We start from the raw sequence: 25,324 nt of genomic DNA, 5'->3' as shown, positions 1-25,324 counted from the left end.
TTCCTTCAGCACTGCGGGATGTTTGCCTCCTTCCCATTCTGTGCCACCCAGTACAGCAGTCTGGGAGCTGATCTTGTCTGTGAAGACAGAGGCAAAAAAGGCATTGAGTACCTCAGCTTTCTCCACATCCTCCGTCACTAGGTCGCCTCCCTCTTTCTTTAAGGGGCCTACACTTTCCCGAATCTTCCTCTTGTTGGCAACATGCCTGTAGAAACCCTTTTTGTTCCCCTTCACGTCCCTTGCTAGCTGCAACTCCAATTGTGCTTTGGCCTTCCTCATTTCATTCCTGCACGTTCGAGCAGTGTTTATATAATCCTCCCTAGTCATCTGACCAAGCTTCCACTTCTTGTAAGCTTCTTTTTTGCGTTTAAGTTCGCCAAAGACTTCTTTGTTAAGCCAAGCTGGACGCCTACCATATTTGCTATTCTTTCTGCACATCGGGATGGTTTGCTCTTGTGCCCTCAATAAGGTCTCCTTAAAATACAGCCAGCTCTCTTGGGTTCCTTTCCCCCTCATATTAGCCTCCCAGGGAATCCTGCCCATCAGTTCCCTGAGGGAATCAAAGTCCGCTTTTCTGAAGTCCATGGTCCGTATCCTGCTGTTCCCCTTTCTTCCTTTCATCAGGATCCTATGTACATCATAGTGAATAAAATACGAAGTGAGGCAAAGATGCACAGTATTTTCATTGAGAGGCATGGTATTTCATATTTGTCTGTCACTTGCTAATTGAACTGTCACTTAACAAAATAATCCAATATATATAATGTATGAATCCTGCAAGCCTTCAGTGCATTCAAATTCCATTGAATATTGAATACATGGATGATGAAAATCAAACCAGAAGTACCTCAGAAAAACTCTGGAAAAGGAAAATAAAGGGGTTTCTGTGTTGAAGCTGTCCTTGGAAATTTTAAGCATGAAAAGGGGTCAATTTTTATTAACTCTAAAGCTGAAATCTAACAGACTAGATTTGGCAATTGGATAAATGTTATAGCCCATATGCAATGGAAACTAATAGGATAACCCCTTTTTTGAGTCCATGGTGTGTTTAGTTTATTAATTTTAATGTTATGTTCTTTTCAGGTCAACTTCTAACTTGAACAGAATTTCTCAAATCTAGAGACTTGTTTATTTTTAACCAGTCAGCACTTTATCAATTCACCCAGAACAACATTTGTATGCTATCAACAGTTCACCATTAAAGTGTAGACACAATGTTCTGGGTGTGTACTGCACACACCAATACAGTCTTGCAAACAACTGTCAAATCTCAGGTTAAGTCTCAGCAGTTACACCAAGGAACATTGCATATCATCAACATGTCTAATTATGTATACTTATGATAATCAATTTTTTAGTATCTAACACCACTTCTTTGAATGATTGTCTCTATTGTATTCCACTGAGGGTTATACGCATCTGCCATGCGTCCAGAACTGGAGATTTTGAAAGTAATAATGTCCATTAGTCCATGCAAGCAGACTTGCTCTGCCTCATGGTTTCATCCGAGGCAATAAAGGACGAGGCAGACAGACTATGCCTTCAGTTCCTTCTCACACCTCATAGTCTGATTTGGAACCTCTTCTATTCTCTTGTTTCTTGTGATGCACTTCTACAAATTGAGAGAAAAGACTGGTTTATTCCTGTACATAGTACTTTGTTAATTTCATAATAGTTTTTCATGTAGTAATAGATTTTAGGATTTTAAGGACTTGGGGACTCTGTTTCACCGGTCACCTGCCCCCATATGGATTATGATGGATTATGCTGAAGATGCTGGGTTCAAGAGCTATGCTTCCTGCCCACCCTCTTTCTCGGTCAGCAATGAGCACCCAATACTGCCTTTACTGCTTGGGGAAAATCCATGTTGCATACAGGTGCAGTATCTGCCTCTCCTTCCCAGTCCATACCCAGGAAGGCCAGGTTTTCTGCCTCAAGAAGCACCTCATGGAAATCGCCTTGAGGTTGCAGTTGGATCCAGGCCAGGGACTTCCCCCTCCAGTTACATTGGCCTAAGCAATCTAGGAGTTCCACATGACTCCAGTCCAGTTCCGCTGTTACCAGTGCTATGGACCCCATGTTGGGGCCTAGCTCTGAGGCAATGAAGCATGCACATAAGCATGGCAATAAGTCTTCCTCCAGGTCCAAGAAAGATACTTCTCCATCCACCAGTTCTGTTCGCGGAGAAGTGGTGAATTCCAAGGCACACAAACATAGTAAGAAGACACACAGACTGTTGGATAGGTTGATTCCGTCCACCAAGCCATGTACTCCTTCCAGTTAGGCACCGCCAAAGTCCAGGGAACTCATAGACTTTAGGGTCAGAAAGGACTAATCAAGTCTGGGAATCATCTAGTCTGACCTCCTGCACGATGCAGGCCACAGAACCTTACCCACCCACTCTTCTAATAAACTTCTAACCTTTGATTGAGTTATTAAAGTCCTAAAAATCATGGTTTAAAGACTTCAAGGTACAGAGAATCCACCAGCAAGTGAGCCATGCATCATGTTACAGAGGAAGGTAAAAAGAAAACTGCAGAGCCTTTGCCAATCTGCCCTGGGGAAAATTCCTTCCTGATCCCAGATATGGCAATCAGTTAAACCCCAGGCATGTGGGCAAGACTCACCAGGCAGACACCCAAGGAAGAATTCTCTGTAATAACTCAGAACCAAACCTATCTAACATCCCTTCACAGGCCATTGGCATATCTACCACCAGTAGTAAAAAATCAGTCAATTGCCAAAGTAGGCTGTCCCATCATACCATCCACTCCATAAATTTATCAAGCTCAGTTTTGCAGCCAGCTAGGTTTTTTGCCCCTACTGCTCCCCTTGGAAGGCTATTCCAGAACTTCACTCCTCTGATGGTTATAAACTTGCATCTAATTACAAGTTTAAACTGGCCATCAGGAAGTTTAATATCCATTAGTTCTTGTGTCCACATTGGCACTCAAATAATTCCTCTCCCTCCCTGGTATTTATCCCACTGATGTATTTAGAAAGAGCAATCTCTCCCCTCAACTTTCTTTTGGTTAAGCTAAGCAAGCTAAGCTATTTGAGTCTTCTCTCATAAGGCAGGTTTTCCATTCCACTAATCATCCTAGTAGCCCTTCTCTGCACCTGTTCCAGTTTGAATTCATCGTTCTTAAACATGGGGGACCAGAACTGCACACAGTATTCCAAATGAGATCTCAACAGCGCTTTGTATAGGGGCACTAACAGCTCCCTGTCTCTACTGGAAATACCTCATCTGATGCATCCAAGGACGGCATTAGCTTTTTCACGGCCACATCTTATTGGCAGCTCATCATCATCCTGTGATCAACCGGTATGCCTAGGTCCTTCTCCTCCTCTGTCACTTCCGACTGATGCGTCCCTGGCTTATAGCAGAAATTCTTATTAGTCCCTAAAATGCATGACCTTGCACTATCCACTATTAAATTTCATCCTATTTCTATTCATCCTATTACTCCAGTTTACAAGGTCATCCAGATCTCCCTGTAAGATATCCCGATCCTTCTCTATATTGGCAATACCTGCCAACTTTGTGTCATCCGCAAACTTTATTAGAACATTTTAGTTCCAAGACAGTCCTCCATTCCATTTCCCGTTACAGCTCCAGTTCCAACTGAGGAGTGCATGTCACCAGAGAGGCTTGAGTCAGCTCCCAAAAACCTTTTGCTCTGGCTGAATCTCCACATCTTCAAGTGCCGTCACCTTTTCAGAGGGAGCACTCCCCTATGTTAGGCTTGCCTTCTTTGGTCCATGTTCCCACCTGCTCTCCTGAGGCTTCTGCGATTCTGCTAGTTATGCTGCCACTGCCATTTGAACTGAGCTCTCTCATTTCTTGGTGTCGGAGGACTTGAATGGGGTGCAGGGTCCGGTCCATGCCTCCCATACCACTGGTATGATTACCCAAAGCCACGGCTCAATGGCATACCCTTTCTTTGTCCAGCACCAGGGTCATTGCTTCCCAGCTCCTTGGGGCCCTCTGCAGCATCCACCAGGCTGTCGATACTGGGGGTCATGGCCTCAGTATCCATCAACAGAACCTTCCTGCTCCACTCATTAGGAGTCTCCACTCTCACCTCTTTCACTGTCATCGAGTAGGTGTTCCGAATCACTGTTGGAAGATGCACCCCTTAGTCCCATTCTGATGATACCACTGGAACCCTTCATTGTCCCCAGATGCCACGGTGTCTTTGACTCCTTCCTCATCCCCAGATGACTACTGTCAATTTCAAGAACTGCTACATAGGGACACTGGTGCCCTCCACATCCCACTGGAGGAAGTGTAAAACAAGCAGCACCAACTGCTTGACATCTTACGTGCCTCAGTACTGACCAGAGTGGCCTTATTGATCAACTATGCCATTCTTCAACTGCCCTGGACTGCCTGGCACACACCAGCCATCTCCACACCAAAGTGGAGGATAAAAGGTACTTAAGGGGTCTATATTTCTCTTCTCTCACTCCCTACCCAAGTCCCTAGTCATTCAGGCAGCGACTGAGCAGGCCTGTCAGCAACCTCCACATTCCACCCCAGCAGATAAAAAGGACAAATGCCTGGGCCTTCTGGGTCACAAAGTTTTCTTCTCTGCCAGTCTCTGGGTTCGCATTTCAAATTATCTGGCTCTGTTTGCAAAATATATCTTCCTTACAAACAACAAGTTGGCGGACTTTACAGACAAACTGCCCCATCAGGATCAAGCTAAATTCCAGGCTATCCTGGATGAGGAGAAGCTGGGTGCAAGGACAGCGCTGCAGGCCACAGTAGATGTGGAGGACACCTCCTCGCACACAATGGCTATGTTGATAGTCATGCAAAGGGAATCATGACTGCATTTGTCAGGTTTCCCGAGCGAAGTCCAGGTCACCATAGAGGATCCCCTTTTGATGAGTCTCATCTCTTCAACCAGAAGACTGACTACTCTCTCAATGACTCCAGCACCACTCTGCGATCTTTGGGTATTTTCACACTGGCTCCCAAGCGCAAGTTCTACCTCCTGTGTCTGACGCAGAGATTTAGAGCACCCCACTTCTTCCACCAGTGGTCCTATGATCCTCCTCACAAACAGCAGAAGACTCCACATCCCCATTCCTCAGGTTCATCATCACAACCTTCCACATCTCATGCCCGTCTTCCCAGAAGCATTATTTCTCAGAACAATTAGAGAGCCAGTAACCACCCTGCCTCATGCCATGCATGCCACTCACCCCCTTCGAGGGGGGCCTCTAGGCCTTTTTTTACTAGCTTGGAGTGCAATAGCAATGGACAAGTGGATCCTGGATATCATTATATTAATAGGATATTGATTATGGCTACATGATAGAGTTCAAAATGCTACCTCGTCCACATCCCCTGCCCCAACCTCGCTTCAGGGACCACTCTTACAACAATATTCTTACCCTAAAAGTGATTCCCTGCTGCAAAGGGGAGCAGTAGAACCTGTTCCCATGTCCTATGAGGGTGCCGGTTCTATTCCATCTATTTTCTAGTCCCCAAAAAGTAGGTCGGGTGAAGACAGATCCTAGACTTCTGCTGCCTCAATTGCTTCATACGAAAGCCAAAGTTTCGTATGGTCATCCTACCAGCCATCATTCCTTCCTTAAAAAGAGGCATGTGGTTTATGGCTCTCTATATGCAGAATATTTATAAATGCTAAGAAGGGTGAATTTGAATGCCTTGTATTAAATGAGGATATTGATATAATAGGCATCATAGAAACTTGGTGGAATGAGGATAATCAGTGGGACACATTAATACCAGAGTACAAAATATATCAGAAGGACAGAATAGGTCATACTGGTGGCGGGAGTGGCACTATGTGTGAAAGAAAATGTAGAGTCAAATGAAGTAAAAATCTTAAATGGATCAAACTGTATCATAGAATCTCTATGAATAGACATTCCATGCTTGAATAATAAGAATATAGCAGTAGGGTATACTACTGACCACCTGACCAGGATGGTGATATTCATCGTGAAATACTCAGGGAGGTTAGAGAGGCTATAAAAATAAACTCCAATAATAATGGGGGATTTCAACTATCCCCATATTGAGTGGGTACATGTCACCTCAGGACAGGATGCAGAGATAATGTTTCTTGACACCTTAAATCAGTGCTTCTTGGAACAGCTAGACCTGGAACCTACACGAGCAAAGGCAATTTTTAATTTAGTCCTAAGTACAGCACAAGATCTGGTCCAAGAAGTAAATATAGCTGAACCTCTTGGTAATAGTGACCATAACATAATAAAATTTAACATCCCAGGGGGGACACCAAAGCAGTCTACCACAGTAGCATTTCAGAAAGAGGAGCTCCACACAAATTAGAAAGTTAGTTAAACAGAAATTAAAAGGTACAATGCCAAAAGTGAAATCCCTGCAAGCTGCGTTGAAACAATTTTTAAAGACACTATAATAGAGGCTCAATTGAAATGTATACCTCAAATTAAAAAACATAATAAGAGGAGTAAGAAAGTGCCACCGTGGCTAAGTAAGTAAGTGGCTAAGAAAGTAAAAGAAGCAATTAGAGGTAAAAAGGCATCCTTTAAAAAGTGGAAGTTAAATCCTATTGAGGAAAATAGAAAGGAACATAAACTCTGGCAAGTGAAGTGTAAAAATAATTAGGAAGGCAAAAAAAGAATTTGAAGAACAGTTAGCTGAAGACTCAAGAAGTAACAGCAAAAAAATGTTTACGTATCTCAGCTGCAGGAAGCCCGCTAAACATCCAGTGGGGCCACTGGATGATCAAGATGCCAAAGGAGCACTGAAGGAGGATAAGGCCATTGCAGAGAAACTGAATAAATCTATACATCAGTCTTCATGGCTGAGGATGTGAGGGAGATTCCCAAACTTCACCTCATTCTTCTTAGGTGACAAATCTGAGGAACTGTCCCAGATGGAAGTGTTATTAGAGAAGGTTTTGGAACAAATTGATAAATTAAACATTAATAAGTCACCAGGACCAGATGATATTCACCCAAGTGTTCTGAAGTTGTAGAACTACTCACTACTACTAACGGTGGAATGTAACCTATCATCTAAATCAGCTTCTGAACCAGATGACTGGAGGATAGCTAATGTGATGCCAATTTTTTTTAAAGGCCCCTTAGGTGATCCTGGCAATTACAAGCCAGTTAGCCTAACTACTTAATTTTAATACCAGGCAAATTGGTTGAAACTATAGTAAAGAACAGAATTATCAGACACATAGACTAACATAATTTGTTGTGGGAAGAGTCAACATGGTTTTTGTAAAGGGAAATTATGCCTCACCAATTTACTAGAATTCTTTGAGGGGGTCAATGAGCACATGGACAAGGGTGATCCAGTGGATATAGTGTACTTAGATTTTCAAGAAAGCCTTTGACGAGGTCCCTCACCAAAGGCTCTTAAGTAAAGAAAACTGTCATGGGATAAAAGGGAAGGTCATCTCCTGGATCATTAAAAGATAGGAAACAAAGGGTAGGAATAAATTATCAGTTTTTAGAATGGGGAGAGGTAAATAGCGATGTCCCCCAGGGGTCCGTACTAAACCCTGCACTCAAAAAGCTAACAATGTTGGGAATCATTAAGAATGGGATAGATAACAAGACAGAAAATATCATATTTCCACTTCATAAATCCATGGTATACCCACATCTTGTATATTGCATGCTGATCTGGTCGCCCCATCTAAAAAAAAAAAAAAAAAGACATATTGGAATTGGAAAAGTTACAGAAAAGGGCAGCAAAAATGATTAGGGATATGGTGCAGCTTCCGTATGAGGAGAGATGAATAAGATTGGGACTTTTCAGCTTGGAAAAGAAATGACTAAGGGGTATATGATAGAGGTATATAAAATCATGACTGGTGTAGAGAAAGTAAATAAGGAAGTGTTAGTTATTCCTCTGATAACACAAGAACTATGGGTCACCAAATGAAATTAATAGGCAGCTTATTTATAACCATATGCACTGTCAAAGGCAACTATTATGCATAAATTGGTTTGATTTTTGTCAGAAACAGCAAGTCGCCTCCAGAACTTAACTCCCCTGCATCAAAGGCATCATCTGCCATTCTCAGTCCTCACTATTCGGACCCATGGCTGGCATGGACAGTTCTGTCCCTGGCCACAGATCAATTAAGTGCACCCTAAACATACGCTCTGGTCATCGGCCACTTCCGAATTGGAAGAGACTACCTGGTCGGCCATGCCTAACCTGGCTGCAACAAATTGGCGATGGCTCACCTGCCAGCATCAGACACAAATGGAACAAAGCCGTCAGTAGAGGCCTTAGAGGACTCTTGCAATGGATCTCTGCCCATCTCCGGCGTCCGAGAGACCTTAGGTTCCAGGTGTGGCCAAACCACAGCTTGAGAGCTGCATGTGGCTCTTTTACTGTTAAAATGTTGCTCACAGAGCCCCCCATAACCTTCCCCCATTCTCCATCTACTGGGTGGGGAGGGAGCTCATGGCTTCTGCCCTGCAGCAGGGTGATGGGGCTAGGGTAGCAGTTCCCAAACTGGGTTATGACCCCAATTGGGGTCACTTCATTAGCAGATGGGGTCACGGCAATCCCAAGCATCCAGAGGACAGCATTTTACAAATCAGCCTTCTCCACACAGCGTGACCTCACACACACCATGGTGCTATTTTGCTCTACAAAACGGTGCCCTCCATGCAGCATGACCTCGCACACACCGGATGTGTGTGAGATTATGCAGTTCAGAAGATACCATTTTGTAAAATGAAATGGCATCCTCCTTGCGACGTGACTTTGCATGTACAGTGTCGTGTGAGGTCATACGGCATGAAGGGCACCATTTTTAAACGGCAACTTCCATGCTGTCTGGGGTAGTGGGAAACAACCCAGCTGACAACGGTCTCATGCAGGGAAAATGTTTGGGAACTGCTGGGATAGAGGTTTCTGCCCTGCGGAAAGGGGGGTCTCAGATCTTCAATCCCAGCGTAGAAGTCCTGAGTCTAAGGCAGGCGCTGCCTCACAGGGCAGGTTGTGAGTGTCTTGTGGCTCTCGAACTTCTGAAGATTATTGCATGTGGTTTGGAAGGTCAGTAAGTTTGGCTACCGCTGAATATCTTCCCTTATCTCAACAATTAGCAGCTAGTAGCACGGCCAAGAAAGGAAACATGAATCTCGACCTCCATGCTAAACACACTCCTCCTCCCTGGGAGTGAACATAAACATAAACAAAAAATCAACTTTGGATCCCTCACAATCCCTAGAATTCATTGAGGCACGCATCAGCATTATCTCGGCATTCACCTACCTACCAGAAGATGAATCACAGACCCTGCAAGAACTCATTTGCAAGATCATCTCTAGTCCTTCTGTTCCAGCCAGGACTTGCCTTTCTCTTTTTGGCTTTCACTTGTCTCTGCTGATGCTACATAAAACTGGCTCTAGAGGGTCTATTCTCCCATGCACCACACTATGACTTTCTACTAACAGTTCTCCATGAGGTTCTCTCCTCCCTCCAGTGGTGGACCAACCCAGGTCAGGTCTGCACCAGGATACTATTCCTTCCATCTTCCCCTTCCACTACATAATCACAGGCTTGTAGGATGCGGGGCACACATGAGCGAGCATATGACCTAAGGGACTGGGACTGCTTAAGAATCCCAGATTCACATCAACATTCTGGAACTTGGGGCAATGAGGAGAGTGTTTCATGCATTTCTCTCATTCATCCATTCCCATCATGTTCTCATCATGCCAGACAACACCACCACCACCATCTACTACATCATCAAATAAGAGGGCACAAGGTCGCCTGCGCTTTATGCAGAAGCAATTCATTTTTGGGAGTGGTGCATTGCCCACAAGATCATGATATCAACAGCATACTTTCCTGGGACTCAGAACATGATTTCAGATTCTCCCAGCAGAAAGTTCATGACCAACCATGAATGGGAGCTCCACAACAGTGTGGTCTCCAGCATTTTCGACCACTGAGGGGCTCCGACCAGAAGCTTCTTCATCTCCTACGCCAACAGCAAATGCACCCAGTACTACTCCAGAGCATGGGGCTTGATGCCATTTCACAGTGCAATGCACTAGTCTTGTTTTGATTGGATCAGCTAAATTATGCCTTTCCTCCACTGCTGCTCCTGCTCAGTCCTAAACAAGATCAGGCAGGAGAGAGCAACGGTCATTCTGATCACCCCATTCTGACCTCACCAGTTCTGGTTTCCCCTCTTCTCTGCATGTCATCTCAGTCCCTTCTTCCATTGCCCCTTCTTCTGGAACTCCTTGTGCAACAAGACAGATGGATATGGCATCCCAATCCCTAGATTCTTACCTCAGAGCCTGGTTTTTGGATGGGCATCTTTTTTAGAGCAGGAATGTTTGTCAGCAGTGCAAGACATCCTCTCAAGTACCAGAAAGGAGTCCACAAGGTGATCCTATACGGCCAAGTGGAAGCATTTCACTTCCTGGGACCAGCAGAAGGGTCTTACCCCGAGAATGTGAACACTCCTCTTTTTCTTTTTTGTTTTGTTTTTGGACTCTCTCGTCTCCCGAAAGACATCTGGCCTCACTCTAAATTTGGGCACTTAGGAGACTTAGGCCTTTTGAAAATGAGATTGACACATAAATCAGTTAGTCCTTGAAAGGCTGAATTCAGCAATAGCTAAATACTTAAAAATCCGGGCCTAAGTCTTTGTCAAATAAATAAATGCATGTTCTGCTGCAACTGCATTTTAAACTTTAGCTTCCTTGTTTTATCACTGTCTGATTTTTACTCTTTTGGACAGTGTTCATTAGCAGTTGTTTGCATCCAGGTTGTTTTTCTGTTTAAGAAATACCAAGTAATTGTCTTGCCAGCATCTGCTTTCTGCACTAAACAGATTGGAGAGATCAGCTCCCTCTGATCCCCAAACCCTTTCACACGGGTATTTCAAGGGGAGGTGACTTGGGAATTGACTTAATTGAGAGGGATTTCATGTGGGAGAAGCAGTCTGCCTGCATGGAGTTTATTAGAAAATTGGGGCCGAAACTGATATTATCATATTTTTAAGGCGATGCGTGGATGTTTTAGTTGTTTAAGTGTATTAGTTAACAGGCTGAAACAGACTTGATAACAAAAATAAAGATACTTGATATGTGGGACTTGTAGAATATTTTGATTTATCTTACCAAGAGTATCAGAATTTCTAGTGAAAATGAAGATTAGGCTAGCAATCTTTTGAACTGTTTGTTTTCTGAAAAGGATGCCATGATCTACAGGATCTGACTTCAGCTGTTTCAGAATTCAGATTTTAAAAAAATCTTTTTACAATTTGTGTAATTTTAGGTGATCTTAAGCACTTATTCTCTGCTACACTAAGAAACTCAAAAAAAAAAAAAAAAAAAAAAAAAAAGGGGGGGGGGGGGCAGCAGCAATGTTGTGTGATCCCACAAAATTGCCCTTTTGTCTTATAAGTTTAGCCTTGCTCTTTAGGAGACTGCTGGTATATAGAACTGTTATCAAAACTGTCTGAAAAGGAAAAAGATCAACACAATTCTAGCAGCCCCTTGGGCTTCAGCCAAGCACTAACCAGCACCAGCTATAGATTGCAAAGTAATTTATGTTGAAGGTTTAAATGTATTTATAGTTTTAATATACAAATGTGGTGATGGATAAATTGTCAGCACACTGAATAGGGCAGTAATGCATAAGTCCCGTTAGAATTGTGCGTTTGATAATTTGTATACAGCAGCTTACCCCGTGGTGTCAATAAAGAAAATGAATAATATCTACCAGTGTGTAGGCAACAGTACACTTTAATTAATTCCTAGATAAAATTATTATGCATTACAGTGAAGAGAAACAAAACAAAAACATTCACTAATCAAAATGTTCAGTTAACAGAGCTTCCCCCCGCACCCCCCTTAGTTTCATTGTCTTGCATTGCATCACTTGTACCAGCTGGCTTGTCAGTTTATAGTTTGGACCTTCACATCAAACAGCAAAAAATTAATTACAGGAAAAGAAATCCCAATAGTACTTCTGTGCATAGAGATTTTCACAATTACTCTAACATGCATATTGCTGTACATGGAGGAAATGAAAACTGGAGGGGATGACCTAGCATATACTTTACTGGAACCATTCATTGTCTCCAGCACTGTTAGTTATCTGTTTCCTTCTCTGTTTTGTCTCAAAGTTAAATTCAGCTTTTTTTAAAATTGTCAGCTCAGTGAGCACTATTAAGATGACAATCAAGCATGACATTCTGTGAGATGTGAATTCTCACTTGAAATGGAGAGACTTGATGCCTCTCAAATGACAGAGTAATCCTGATTGAGTAATGAAAAGGGTATTCCTGCCCCAAACATGAGCTACCTTTATCCATACCACAATTCAAATACTACTCTTGGTTTTTCTGACTTAATAATTGGAAACATTTTTTCATGGAAGAGCAAACATTTTCTGAAAGTCCACTCTTACCTTTTATATATGCCATACCTGGACTGCTTGATGTTAAGACCGACTTTAACAAGCAAGACTATCCCACTTCTCATGTTACCCCAAAAATTCCATAAAAAAGAAATAATAGATATAAAAAAACAACATATAGTCCACTAAAGTTTGCACCAAAAGGATATATAGCCCACTTTATATAAGCTCTACTGCCTTCAACAAGTTACCTAATCTTTTATTAAATTTCTATACTATATTAAGTTCCGTTTTCCCTGTTAGCTCTTTCTGTTCATGCCGTCTGTTTCAGAAAGGATCAGTTACTGTTCTTTTGTATCTTTTATAAATATTGCATGTTTTTATTTTTATTTTGGAAAGGTGGAAATACAAATTTGGAGTGTCCTTGTCTAACCCTTTCATTATTCTCTATAACTAAAATAAATATATTCCATTGCTTATTTTATCCTAAAATGAACAGATTTTGATTTCTTTGCCTGCCTTCATAGCACATGTAGTATATGACTTTTAAGGGTTTGCTTTTTGTTTTGCCATCTCTCACTGTACTATTCCACGTGCTCCAACATATTTTAAATAATAGGGAGATCACAGCTGAAGAGAATATCCTAACTAAAAGAAAATATTACATTTGATTGTTATTATTGATATTGATTATTGCATATTATGTTGTACCTCAATCTCTTTAATTTTCTCAATATATTGTCAGCACAGTTTGTGTGCAATCCACTATTATTGCAAAGTCATTGTTGACAAAATCCTGTTGTGATTATGACTAATTCATTTCATACTTTTGTTTATGCTTTTGAGCTGAATGTGAAATTTTATGGTCATATTTGTCAACATGGAATGCAATTTGCCACGTGTTGGCTCATCTACAATGCAGATAACATTGCAAAAGATTTTTCTATATATTTTCTGGAGTCTGTCCCTTTTTTTTTTTTTTTGTTTTAGTCATTTCTTTGACCTAACTAATGTTCCTATAACCTGAAACATGGATATTAACACAAGTCTGTTTGATGACTCAAATTCACATCTGCCATCATTGGCCACCTCCTCTGGGCCTTCCTGGTGCCACGTACTGTGGAAGGCAGCTTGAGTAGATCTTTGGAGAAATCTCAGTAATTTGTCATTTTCACACACACCTTCATATACTCTAGATAGGGTCACAAAGACCAAGGGAGTTGTGAACCACCAGAACTGGAATAATGCTATGAGTGCATTTAGTAAGTGAGGGGAAATCTCCCAGACTTGTTTTTTTTGTTTGTTTGTTTGTTTTTTTGTTTGTTTGTTTGGTTTTTTTTTAATTAAAAAAAAAAAGTTGTGCTTTGGAGCTTTTCTACACCACATGGAATTGTTGATGGCAGTTGATATTTAATGCTACTAATTGCCAGAGGACCAGATACAGGCGGACCCCTGCCTTTCCCATTATTCTTGTATGAGATGCATTCTAGTAGCTGAAATGGGAGAGCCCCCCCCCCCCCTTTTTTTTTTGTAGAGGTTGGGAGAGATGTGACAATAATGGGAAATTCTCTTGTTCTCTTTGGTGGTGTTCTCTTGTTCTTTAGTAGGGACCAAGAGACTTTTTCAGGTTCCGTGGTATCCTCAAAAAATTTTATAGCTTCACTTACATTGTCTTAATGTTCTGGGGAAGGTAGATCTTTAAGCATTAAATAAATACCGAGGGCAACCTTCCCATCAATATAGGCAGCATATGACCTGCATAGGAACTCATAGCACTTGTGTGGTCCAGTAGTCACATCAGCCTACCGCAGTCCTAATATGACATACAGAACTGAGAAGCTTTTTAATATTTTAAGGAACCTTTATATATGAAAAAGATGTTTAGAATCTGTTTTGGAGAATGGAAATCGTTAAGGTATCTTAAAATGTATGTTCAGGTTCTCAGTATCACTTGATCATGTCTATGTATATTTCTTATCTTTCCCTAATGAATATTTTTAAATACAGGTAATGAATTTGGGCATCCAGAATGGTTAGACTTCCCCAGAAAAGGAAACAATGAGAGTTACCATTATGCCAGGAGACAGTTTCATTTAGCTGATGATCACCAGCTTCGCTATAGATTCCTAAATGCATTTGACAGAGATATGAATAAATTGGAAGAAAGATTTGGCTGGCTTGCATCTCCCCCGGTAAGCGATATACGCTAAATGTTATGTTTTAGTCACTAGTAGTATACATGTTCAGAATTACAATAATATAAAATCTACATGCAAAAATTTTAAACAGCACTTTATTATGCACTATAATGCCCTGTTACGTATTTCAGGTTGTCAAAACATGTCACTGAAGTCTCTTCTGCAGATAATGAAAATATGAAACAATGTCCTGTTTACTTTCACAGGGGGCTTTTTCTTCTTATTTTTGCCTCTTCATTTAGAACCTTTCATTCAGATTGGTTAAAACAAATAATAAAACTCTGCCTGAAATCCAGCTGAAAGATTGCTTTGGGAATATCTTAATTGTTTTGACAATTTCTTTTTATGTCAATAATTATTCTGTCATCAAGAAATCACTTTTCATGTAGTGTATCTGATGTTATAGTCTCCTGATTTTCAAGCTGTCAATGCTGTATTTGCAGTTATATCTGGATATTGTATTGTATTGCTTTTGTTATAAAATTGCCATTATGGGATCATTCTCTTTAAAGGACTGTTTGAAATGGCCATTTTCTTTGGTGTGTGGCTTTAACAAATGGATAGTGAAAGGTATTGTATATGGAGTAGTTTTTTGTTACAGGTCATGCACATTCGAATATGCTTGATCGCCAATGCCATTTCCAGCACTGAGGGGCAAAATAATGATCCTTCCCCATGAGCACATTATGCAGTATAAAAAAGCATCCTGCTTACATCAAATCTTCTGTTCAACTTATAAATGACCCACAGTAGCAGTGTTGCTGATCCAGACTAGGAAGAGCTTGTGAATTTCCTTTTGTTTAAAATATTACACCATTTTTGGGAAGAAGCATGTGGACGTTGATGAATAATTTATCTTTGCTTAAAGAGAATTCTCTTCAGTTGTTTTTTTTCCAGTTGCCACAGTAAAATGTATAGTAAAATGACTTTTATTCCCTTTTCCTTCTTTTATATTTTACCTCACTGTTTAAAAATTAAAGATCTAGTTTTGTGATCTGAAATCTTATATGAAGTTACGTACCCTATGAGAGAATTCGAGAATTTGAACCTGTATTGATACTGGAGTTAATCTTCCTTTATTTTATTTTTTAAAATTTTTTTGACAGTTTTTCTTTCAGTTAAATTCAAGCAAAGTTTCAATGTAACTTCCTGTTGTACATTTTAATTACAAATACATTCCTTATTATTTTTGTAACAATTGAAATATAACAATATCTATTTTCTTCTCAGGCTTTTGTGAGTGAAAAACATGAATCAAATAAGGTCATCACTTTTGAGAGGGCAAATCTAATTTTTATATTCAATTTCCATCCATCTAAAAGCTATACCGAATACAGAGTGGGTGCTGAAACTCCAGGAAAATATCCTTTCTTTTACTATTCTATTCTGTCATAGAAGTTAAAAGCTTACCTTTAATTTTATTTTTAACTTGAATACAAACTGTGATGAAAAGGTAAAAAATGTTTTGTTTACTTTTTTATTTCAGCAATATAAGTTTACATTGTTCTATGTCAAATAGTGTACAGTAAAAAAAAAAAAAAGTACTCACTGTAAGTTGCATGTAGATTCCTAACTATCCTTATTTATAATCATCTAGCAGGGAGTGCAAGTAGACATAGCAGTTTGAGAACGTGTGCAGTCCTTATTCTTATGACCTATTTTTAATAAGCGCTAAGTGTTGTTGTTGTTGTTATTACAGTATGGAAACTGAGACACTAGACGGTTGTGAGGAGCCTTCCCACACTGCAGTCCAGGTTAGGCTTTGGCCTGTGAGTCAGAATACAAATTCTGTGTCTGAAAATTTGCTTTGTGAACTTGGGCAAATTACTTCATTTACCTGTGCATAAGTTATTCATCTGCATAAAATTATGTTAGTCTGTGCTACCTAATTTTTTATGAAGTCTTTTGAGGTCTGCAGATGGAAAACAACAGATTCTTATTAAGCCCATTTTAAAGATGGCAAAACTGAAACAGAAAAGTTAGTATGACTTGCCTGGCAGGCCCTGTGTTACAATGGATTAGAGGTTGGCCTGCAGATTTGCGGAGTAATTTTACAGATATCTATCATAGTTATAAGCCATAGTTAAATCCAAACCCAATATCTTATTCTCTTCTTGCTTCCAAGCCTCCTTCTTAGATTCCAGAGGTTCAGTATTCAAATCAGGTTTTGGACTGGTATGAATTATCCAGTCACTGTTTTAAGAATTACTGTGTTGTTCAGTTTAGAGCCTCTAGTCCCAAGAAAAACTGCTTTATTTGATCTAATTCCCATAGTTCCTGCCTTCTGCAGTTTTGAATTCAGTGTAACACTCTTTATTGTTGTTTAATGGTCAAGATTTTAAAAAATGAACATAGTAACTCCAAACTCTACACCTGGTATCAGGTCTTTCCTCAAAATGGATGGGGTATTGTCATCAGGTACTTGTGACACTATCCAGGCTTTCTTTAAATTTATAAACAAAACTTCTTTTATGGCCAATCTTTTCATGGTTCCTATGGTTCTGTAGAAATATTTCCCTTTTTCATTTTTAGTGCCCTTTGTTTTACAAATGGAATTTTATTTTTTCAGGCATCTCAAAATCATTTCATATATCTGTTTATAGCATTAGAAGCTCCCTTCTCGTTATAAATAGCACATTGATATGTACTCATAGAATCCAGGCTGTATTGCTTCTATTTAAGCTGTGCTGCTGCATATGACAACAGTTATACAAGAAATTCTACAGTTTCCATTCACTGGTTTTAATATGCAAGTCCATGTGGGTTTCAATAAATTGGCCCCTTGCTAGTTTGTCCTGGGCACCTAAGTAGGTTCAGTACCATATCTTGGCTCCATGCATAGTCAAAGTGAATTTGATTAGGGTTTTTTATTCAAACAAATATTCAAGGAAAATTTGTTTTGTGTTATTCATCCGGTAGTAGCATTTTCTCCGGTCTCTTTTTTTAATTGGTTTTGTGTACGTGCGTGTACAGACAATTGAGGCTTAGTGCTAGATAGACCTCTGATAAGGCAAAGCTGTTGTTGAGATTCCAAATTAAAGATTTTTCATACTGTAATCTAATACTAGTGTCACTATATTTAAGCCTATTTTTAGGATTTTTTTTCTAATGGATTTGCTTTTCTGAAGATGCCATTTTATATATATTCTCCTAAAATGTGGTTCTTCTGATTCATAACATTTCTCTCAAAGCATGATACATTTGATTTGCCTCCTTTGCTAGGAATTTGGGGCACTCAATGCTGTTGCAGGGATACTCATCTGCAAGACACAATCTGTCCCTTACTTCCGCTGGACAGAAGTCCTGCCTGTTTGCTGAATTAGGTCAGGAGTTGGTGCTCTCTTGCTGTATTGTGCTATGTTGAAAATGGGTTTTTTTGTTTTTTTTTTAAACAGTAGTGAGCGTCTTTTGAGCTCTGTCACTTCTCTGCTTCCCTTCCTGCTGCTTCACCTTTGTCCTTTGGGATCCTCCAATGCAACACTTCCCTTCTAAGCTCCCTGTAACCAATTTCCCTTGCTCTACCAGCTATGGCAGAGCAGTCTACGAAACAGAAGCAAGTTCAGAAAGTACATATTTGCTGGTACAACATAGAGTGAAGTCTGGCCCTCCTCCTCTCAGCCTGGTTAGTTTTAGGTTTCTGGGTCTCATCAAGACAGGAGCTCGCTATTTTCTGTCTTCTGTGGTAGCCGTGAGCCTAACACAGACAAAAGGAATGCACAGCACCACCAGTGCTTAGGCAGAGACTCTCAGCAGGAGGACAACCACAAACCGCTGACTCACAAAGCTGGACCAATTATTTTTCGATTCCAAGAGCCGACGGAGTCTTTCACAGCCATTCCAAAAGTAGACCCAGCAGCTGTTTACCTAGGCAAGGGCATGGTGATCTCTTCAGAGTGAGATTTCTTTCACAAGGACCATGCTGGAGAAGTTAAAATATCTTGTGAAGGGGCTTTGAGGACCCAGTTGCCACCACCTGCTTCATAAGGGCCATCGTGTTGTGGTGCCATGTTCTGAAAGTTTTATAGATCTGGCTAATCACCACAAATTTCTCTTCTCAAGAAAATATTCACGGTTGCAGCCTTTGTCAAGATGTGTTATTAAACACACTATGTTAAACTGCATGCTGTATGGCTTCTTATACAGTCACCATCTCTAACTAATACTGTGGACAGCATACAGCCACTCCAAGCAGATCCTGTGCACATATATAAACTTTGGTCCTATTCTTCCTGGGGAAAAGTTGGGTGAGATTACGTCAGAATACAATGGCAGACCACAAGGATATTTTCTTCCTTCAGAAAAACATAAGGGAGACCAAAAGTTCCCCTTCTCAAACCAAAGATGCCAAAGAAGAGATTCCCAAGAAAAGTCCTGGGGCCAGAGAGCTAGAATTAACCCTAAAAATCTCAGCAGGCTCCACCAAGAGGTTAGCATGACCTGTGTAAGATGTTCCATCAGCCAGGCATATGTCAATGTGGTAGAATCTCCCATTTTCAGGAAACCTGGGCTCATTAAACCTTGAACATATGGGTGCTAGAATTAATAAGGCACAGGCATTTGTTGGAACACTCCTGGAACTGAAAGCCCCTCATAGCTATTCATAGCTTTATCCAGTTGCAAGAGATCAAGAAAGACAACAGTGGGTATATTAGTGGAGAATGGGTCACTGGCTGCTACCAATGTTTTAAATATCGTATCAATTAGACATGCTGTAAGTATGTTAGCTTACACAGTGTATAAAATGCCATTGGTACCAGTGGTCAATCTGTACTATTGCTATAAATGTTCCTCGTGTTGGTAGAACCAATGTTAGTAAAGGTGGAAAAGTTTTACAGCATTTCCTTAGTGTAGAAAAGGCTGTAAAAAATATTTTTGGCATTTCAATTTTAGAGGAGTTAAGCTTATTTTTGAACCTTTGAGTAGAGAGTATAAACTATTTTATCAGCTATGCAAGTCAATGGGAAGTTCTTAGTGATACTCCATAGAGCCAGAGGAGATATAAATTATGTGCTTTGATTTCTTTTTGGAGCATTAAAAATAGTTAGCATAGATTTTTTTTAAATCATTAGTCAACAAAAATAGCTGACTTGGACAGTATCTCAGATCAGTTTATGGGCAAAACAAAGATCACAAAGAGAAGCTTATTTTCTCCTTGTCTATTTTAACTGAATTTTTTATAGTAGTCTAACATTTATATTACATAAACATTATGTAGGAATGTTTTAATGCCAATTTTAAATGAAATATTTCTGCATATTAACAGCTTATATGTAGTTATTCACTTATCCTAATCCTCTTTATCTCCTCTCCTCCACCTCCATCACCCAAAATATTGATTTTTAGGCTTCTGTTCTTAAAATTATTTTTTAATGTGGAATGGCTTTTTTTCATAATTTTTGCTGTGCAGTTAGAGCCCTGGATTTTTATTCAGTTTTCTGATAAAACACTTTTACCTATAGATAGGTATGTAAGAAATTATATTTGGGGTTCTGTAAATGGGAAATATTGTCATGCTTTTGTTTTTATCTAAAAATGCTGTCATGGTTATGTATTTTTCATTTAAAATGTCATTTAGGAATTTTTCAGTCTTCTGAACATTTCTTTCACTAACCATCCCTTATTCTTCATTTGGAACTTCAGTGGGAAATGCAAGTACTTAAGAACTTGATGATGGATTTTGGAAGCCAGTGGATTTTTTTTATGTTGTCAGTCTCAGTAGAGACGTCAATAATTGAATAAGCTTGATGAGTAAAATGTTCTCACCCACTGTTTCAGTTCTTCCAGTACAAGATTGAGGTATATTGGTGGGAAGTTTGAAGAAGCTTATACTACCCATACCTATGTTACTGTTTGGTTAGAGGACTAGATGAATGCAGTGGCCTCTTCTGGCTTTATAAACTATGAATCTATGATTGTGCTAGTGCCGTCAGTCCATCAGCTTTTACATGCATCAAGTTCACATTTGTTAAACGGGTGATTTTTGGCTAATATTATTGTCACCGAGTATATTGTTCATTTCTGTATGAAAGATTAGAAATCCTGCCATAAATTCTGCACACATCCAGAGGTCTGCCTACTAAGAGCTCATTGAAGGATTAGCTGCAATTTTAACAATGACATTGGCACTAGATTGTGAAACATTGTACAATGTGAATCTCTATTAGCTCACGTATCCCTAACTAAAATATTTGTGTTTTTTCTCCGAGTTCACATTTCTCTCATTGCAAGTTCTCATTTACTGCGGAAGCATATTTAGAAATATAAGCAGTAGTTTAATGTTGCAGTGAGAAATGTTTACTTAATTACAAACCTACCTTTTCCAGAGGATGTGAAGTATCAAAGCATTTACAAGCTAGAGTGAATGAATTCTAAAGTATAGCATGTTCATTGTGGGCATGGATTTAGGAAAAATAACTACAATTGAAGTCAAAGATATAGATAAGTAAATAAAATTAGTTGCAACCTGAAATCTCAGGAATATTGTAATTAAAATGCTGCAAGATGTACTTTTTTCAGATGCAAATTCAGGCTCTCTGACATTTGCAACCTGTACCTAGAGCTTCTAATGAGCAAATAAGGTCACTTGAATGAGTCACTGGAGTGTGATTGCTGAAGGCAAAGATGTTGCTTTGTAGCTGCTTGGTTTGCAGACTGCTTTGAACTGCAGTTATGTAACTGTCCCTGTCTATTAGAATTCATGCTTTATACAACAAATGAAGACAAAAAACTTAACTTAATTTAGGATCAGCCAAATGCCAAATTCCATCAAGGTAGTTTATATGTTAATGTTAATATCAGTGAATAAGAAATATAGCATCCTAATATGAGAATGTATCATGAAAAACTTTGATTTAGAGAAAAAAGGCATAAGACTTTAACATGAATCTATTGGATATGGGAGAGGTGCATACTATTTCTTAGTTTCTATTTAATACTGTAAGTAAAAGGAAGAAACATTGCTATTTGAATTGTACTTAATAAATTGTGCCTTTGAAGGAGCTGTTTTAATGAGATGGGGATAGTTTGGACTAGCACATTTTTCCTGTCTAACCGGCTTCAGTTTGAAGATAGATGGATAATCAACATTTGGGTCAGTCTCCCCTAGCTATGAGATTGCAGTTAGACTTTTTAAAGTTAACATGGAAATGCTTTCATAATTTTCCTTTCTTGAAATATTGTCAAATTCTTCCTGCAGTTTAATGGTTATGACAGATTAGTGCCTCAAGCTCCATTTGCGATAAAGAGCCGAAGAGTTAACCTTGTTCTCTCTACAAAAGAGGAATTTGACAAAAAGCGCCAAGGGAAAAAAACAGTGAGGAATAGTGTTTCATGTGTTTTAAATTATTGCATCAACAACAGTAATTTCAAATTCACTTAGTATTTATTCACGAAATAGATATAAGGTTGCCTTTTTTTTTTTTTTTTTTTGGCAAATTATTTTGCCTCTGTTATTTATCTGTTTCTAGGTACTTACTAGTTTCTTCAGTAATACCCACAGGTTATTGCAGGGGTGGCCAAACCATGGCTTATGAGCTATATGCAGCTCTTTTACAGTTAAAATGCAGCTTGCAGAGTCCACTTTGTCCCACCCCCATACTCCGCCTACCAGACTGGGGTAGGGAGCTCAGATCTTCTGCCCTACAGCAGAGTGGTGGGGCTAGAGGATTCTACCTAGCAGTGAGATGGGTATCGGAGGGGAGGGTCAGTAAGTTTGGGCATCCTTGGGCTATAACAATAATAATAATAAGTAATAATTTCCAAGGACGCCACAGATTAGCAGTTCTTTCTTGAACAGTGTAGCGGCAGAGATCAGGAACAGGACATTTTCATGTTCTGTAAATATAAGAAGTCTGAAAGTATCGTGTTAAAACCTAGAAACAAACAGCTAACATCCAGCAGTATCAAGGCATAAACAGAGTAAGTGCCCTTTGTAATTAAAACACAGACAGATGAGAATATTACATTTAAATAGTGGTGAAGGGAATGTCTTTGCTTTTTTTTTTCTTCATTTGAATATAATTTTGCAAGGAAAAATAAATCACTTACAATTGAAAGTGACATTTTTCTTCAGACATTTTTTGTCTGAATGTAACGGGTAGAACATGTTACAACATATAGACTTTGTTGAACCCAGGTTGCTTTTTTCCTGGATAGTCAACTTATGAAAAAAAAACCAAAAAACCACTCTAGCTCATTCTCACAAACTTTTAAACGAATACGTTTTGACTTCAAGCATAGGAAAAACAAAAGGACTGAAATTTCAGCTGAAGTTAGTAGGTGCCTTAGTCAAAGTTCTGTGTATGTATTCAGTACCTTATTTCACATGCTTCCTGTAACTTAATGTGTGTATATTCAAGATGATATTCTGCTTTTGGACTAAACAGAAAGGACTAAACTAGAGAGATGTTCTAGTGTGCATTTAGCCATATTTCTTGTATGGCTATCCATCCAATGTGCATACAGTTTGTGTAGAAAATATGAGAGCAACATAGGTCTGATTGATATTCTGTAGAAACACTGAAAACATACATCAGTAAATTAAAATAAAATATGCCCTAACAGATATAGGTATCCGCAGATCCACTTTATTAAAAACAAATAACATACAAATTAACTCAGGGCTTATCTACACTTACCTCGGAGATTCGGCGGCAGTCATCCGGAGTCACGCAAGCTACACAAAAAACTTGCATATCTCCTGTTAACTTCTCTGCTTCTGTTCTGCGTGCCGTCTTCACTGCACTGCGCCACTTGAGAAGGTGGTCTTAATATGTCGATTTCTGGATCAACTGAGCGGGTCTTCACTGACTGCTCAGTCAATCCAGAGAAGTCAATCTGACGGCGGCGACTTTCCCGCCGTTAGTGTAGCCATAGCCTCAGTGTCAATAAGATCTTCTGTACCGAACAAAAACAATGCCATTCCCCCTCTACTTGTTAAACCAATATCCTTGAAACATTCCTGGCTCATGTTCACAAGTGAGCAAATGAAAGCTCTGTCAAACCAAGAAGGACAATAAATTCAAAGCCAAGCTTTCATCAGAGCATAAGACAAATGTTAGGGAACTTTATTTTTGCTTAATGTACTTCCTAATTTTGAATTGCAGTAGTACTACTGAAATACCATGAGAAACTTCATTTCTGAATGGCCTAAAACAAGGAATTATAAGGAATCTTGGTCTCTTAATGATAGACTTTTAATTAAATCTCCACACTTGTGGTGATTGCTTTTTTACTAATTTGTACTTCTCTATGTTGAATGTTAACTCTCACTGACTCTTTTTGATACGTGAATTTGAAGATATTGATATAATCAGTTAGTAAATACTGGTGCACTGCTTTGCCACTTTACCTCTGTCCTGACCTATGGGAATCTAGCTAATCCAATCCCGACCCTTGCTCAAGTGCAGGCTGCTGGTTGTGGGTGGTCTTGCTCAGGTTATACTAGATAACTGAATAGTCATTTTGACTTAAAATAGACAAATCCTATTCTTCAAAGGGTAAGGTTGGGATTTTCAAAATTTCTTAAGGGAATTAGGCACCCAACTCATGTAGGTGGTGGGGGGTTTTTTCAACACCCTTAGAGTGCATCTGCACTTGTTACTGAATGTGGATAAATGTGCATTCTTGTGCCATAATCCCTCTTTTATCCACTCTGAAGTTTGGAAGCATGTTCTTGAAGGACCATCTAGTGTGTGAAAGCTAGCACGCATGAAGGGTGTAGGTCTGGCCCTGTACCGGTTCTATAATGCAGTGTGTCACTTATTGATAGCCCTCCAGGGCCATTCCCACAATACCCTTTGCTGCCTGACCCTTATCCAAAGGTAAAAATGTCCCTGACACTTCATCCGCCTCCATGACAATGATAGTAACAACCTGTGCTGAGCATTTCTAAAACAGTTTTCTGCTGAAATCTATCGATCAGTAGAGGTGATCGTGAATCATGGCCCGAGAGCATCCTCCTGGTCTCTGTAGCATACACAGGTGCTCCTCATTGTGTGGTTCAAAGTAGACTGTCCGCGCATGACTTCATCCAGGTCAGCAGAAAACATTCTTCTGTACCAGGAGACTTCATGGAGGCTGAAGGAGGTGGCCATTCACTGCATTCTGTCTTAGTGCCAGGAGCACTTGAAGCACCTCAGGCTTCTTTACCAGAGGGTGAAGGACTCCAACAATCTTTCCAGGAGGAGACTTAGCACATGTCCATGTTATGGTGAACGGGACTGGGTGCTTTCCAGGGCTGCAAGTATGAAGCCTGAAGTGACTTGTGACCCTACCCCAATCAACCCTACTGACCTCATTGTATATCAGGACATTGATAAGGGGCAAGGCAAGAAGGCAACAGGGATCTCGGAGGAATTCCCAGAGAAAGTCCCAGGAAACACAGAGGAAGAGGAGCATCTAATTCTGCATCTCTACCCAGCAGACCCAGTTGAGAAAGACCTCTCGGAGACGTCTGAGGACCCAGAGCCACTACAGGAACCAGAATCCGATTCTGGTAAGTTTTACAATGGATCCCCATTGTCCCCAACAATATTCCTTCTACCTTCGGTGCTAACCCCACCACAGCCTGGCCCCCATGATACTTCATTCTCTCTCTACCCCACCATCGTGCCAAAGCAACATAGGGTAGTCATTCAGTGATTTTAGTGAAATCCCATAGAATCAATGTAAAACATTGAGCCGACATTAGCTGTCACTGTGACTTCTCTTTTGCATTCCAGTACCTTCAAAACTATGT

General features: G+C 39.9%; 1 protein-coding gene across 4 annotated transcripts in view; it reads left to right on the top strand.

The window, feature by feature from the left end:
• GBE1 (1,4-alpha-glucan branching enzyme 1) overlaps positions 1-25,324 on the top strand; it is a 255,905-nt gene that overhangs the window by 202,603 nt on the left and 27,978 nt on the right. For all 4 annotated transcript variants that reach the window (XM_067543356.1, XM_067543363.1, XM_067543370.1 and 1 more), the window contains 2 exons: positions 14,396-14,580; positions 15,817-15,947. In XM_067543356.1, the coding sequence (XP_067399457.1) occupies positions 14,396-14,580; positions 15,817-15,947 (316 nt within the window). The remainder of the gene's footprint in view (positions 1-14,395; positions 14,581-15,816; positions 15,948-25,324) is intronic.

The sequence above is a fragment of the Emydura macquarii genome, unplaced genomic scaffold (assembly GCF_026122565.2).
Source record: "Emydura macquarii macquarii isolate MOO-44397 ecotype Brisbane River unplaced genomic scaffold, CSIRO-AGI_Emac_v2 contig_75, whole genome shotgun sequence".
NCBI lineage: Eukaryota > Metazoa > Chordata > Testudines > Chelidae > Emydura > Emydura macquarii.
This window is presented reverse-complemented; position numbering and strand designations above follow the sequence as displayed.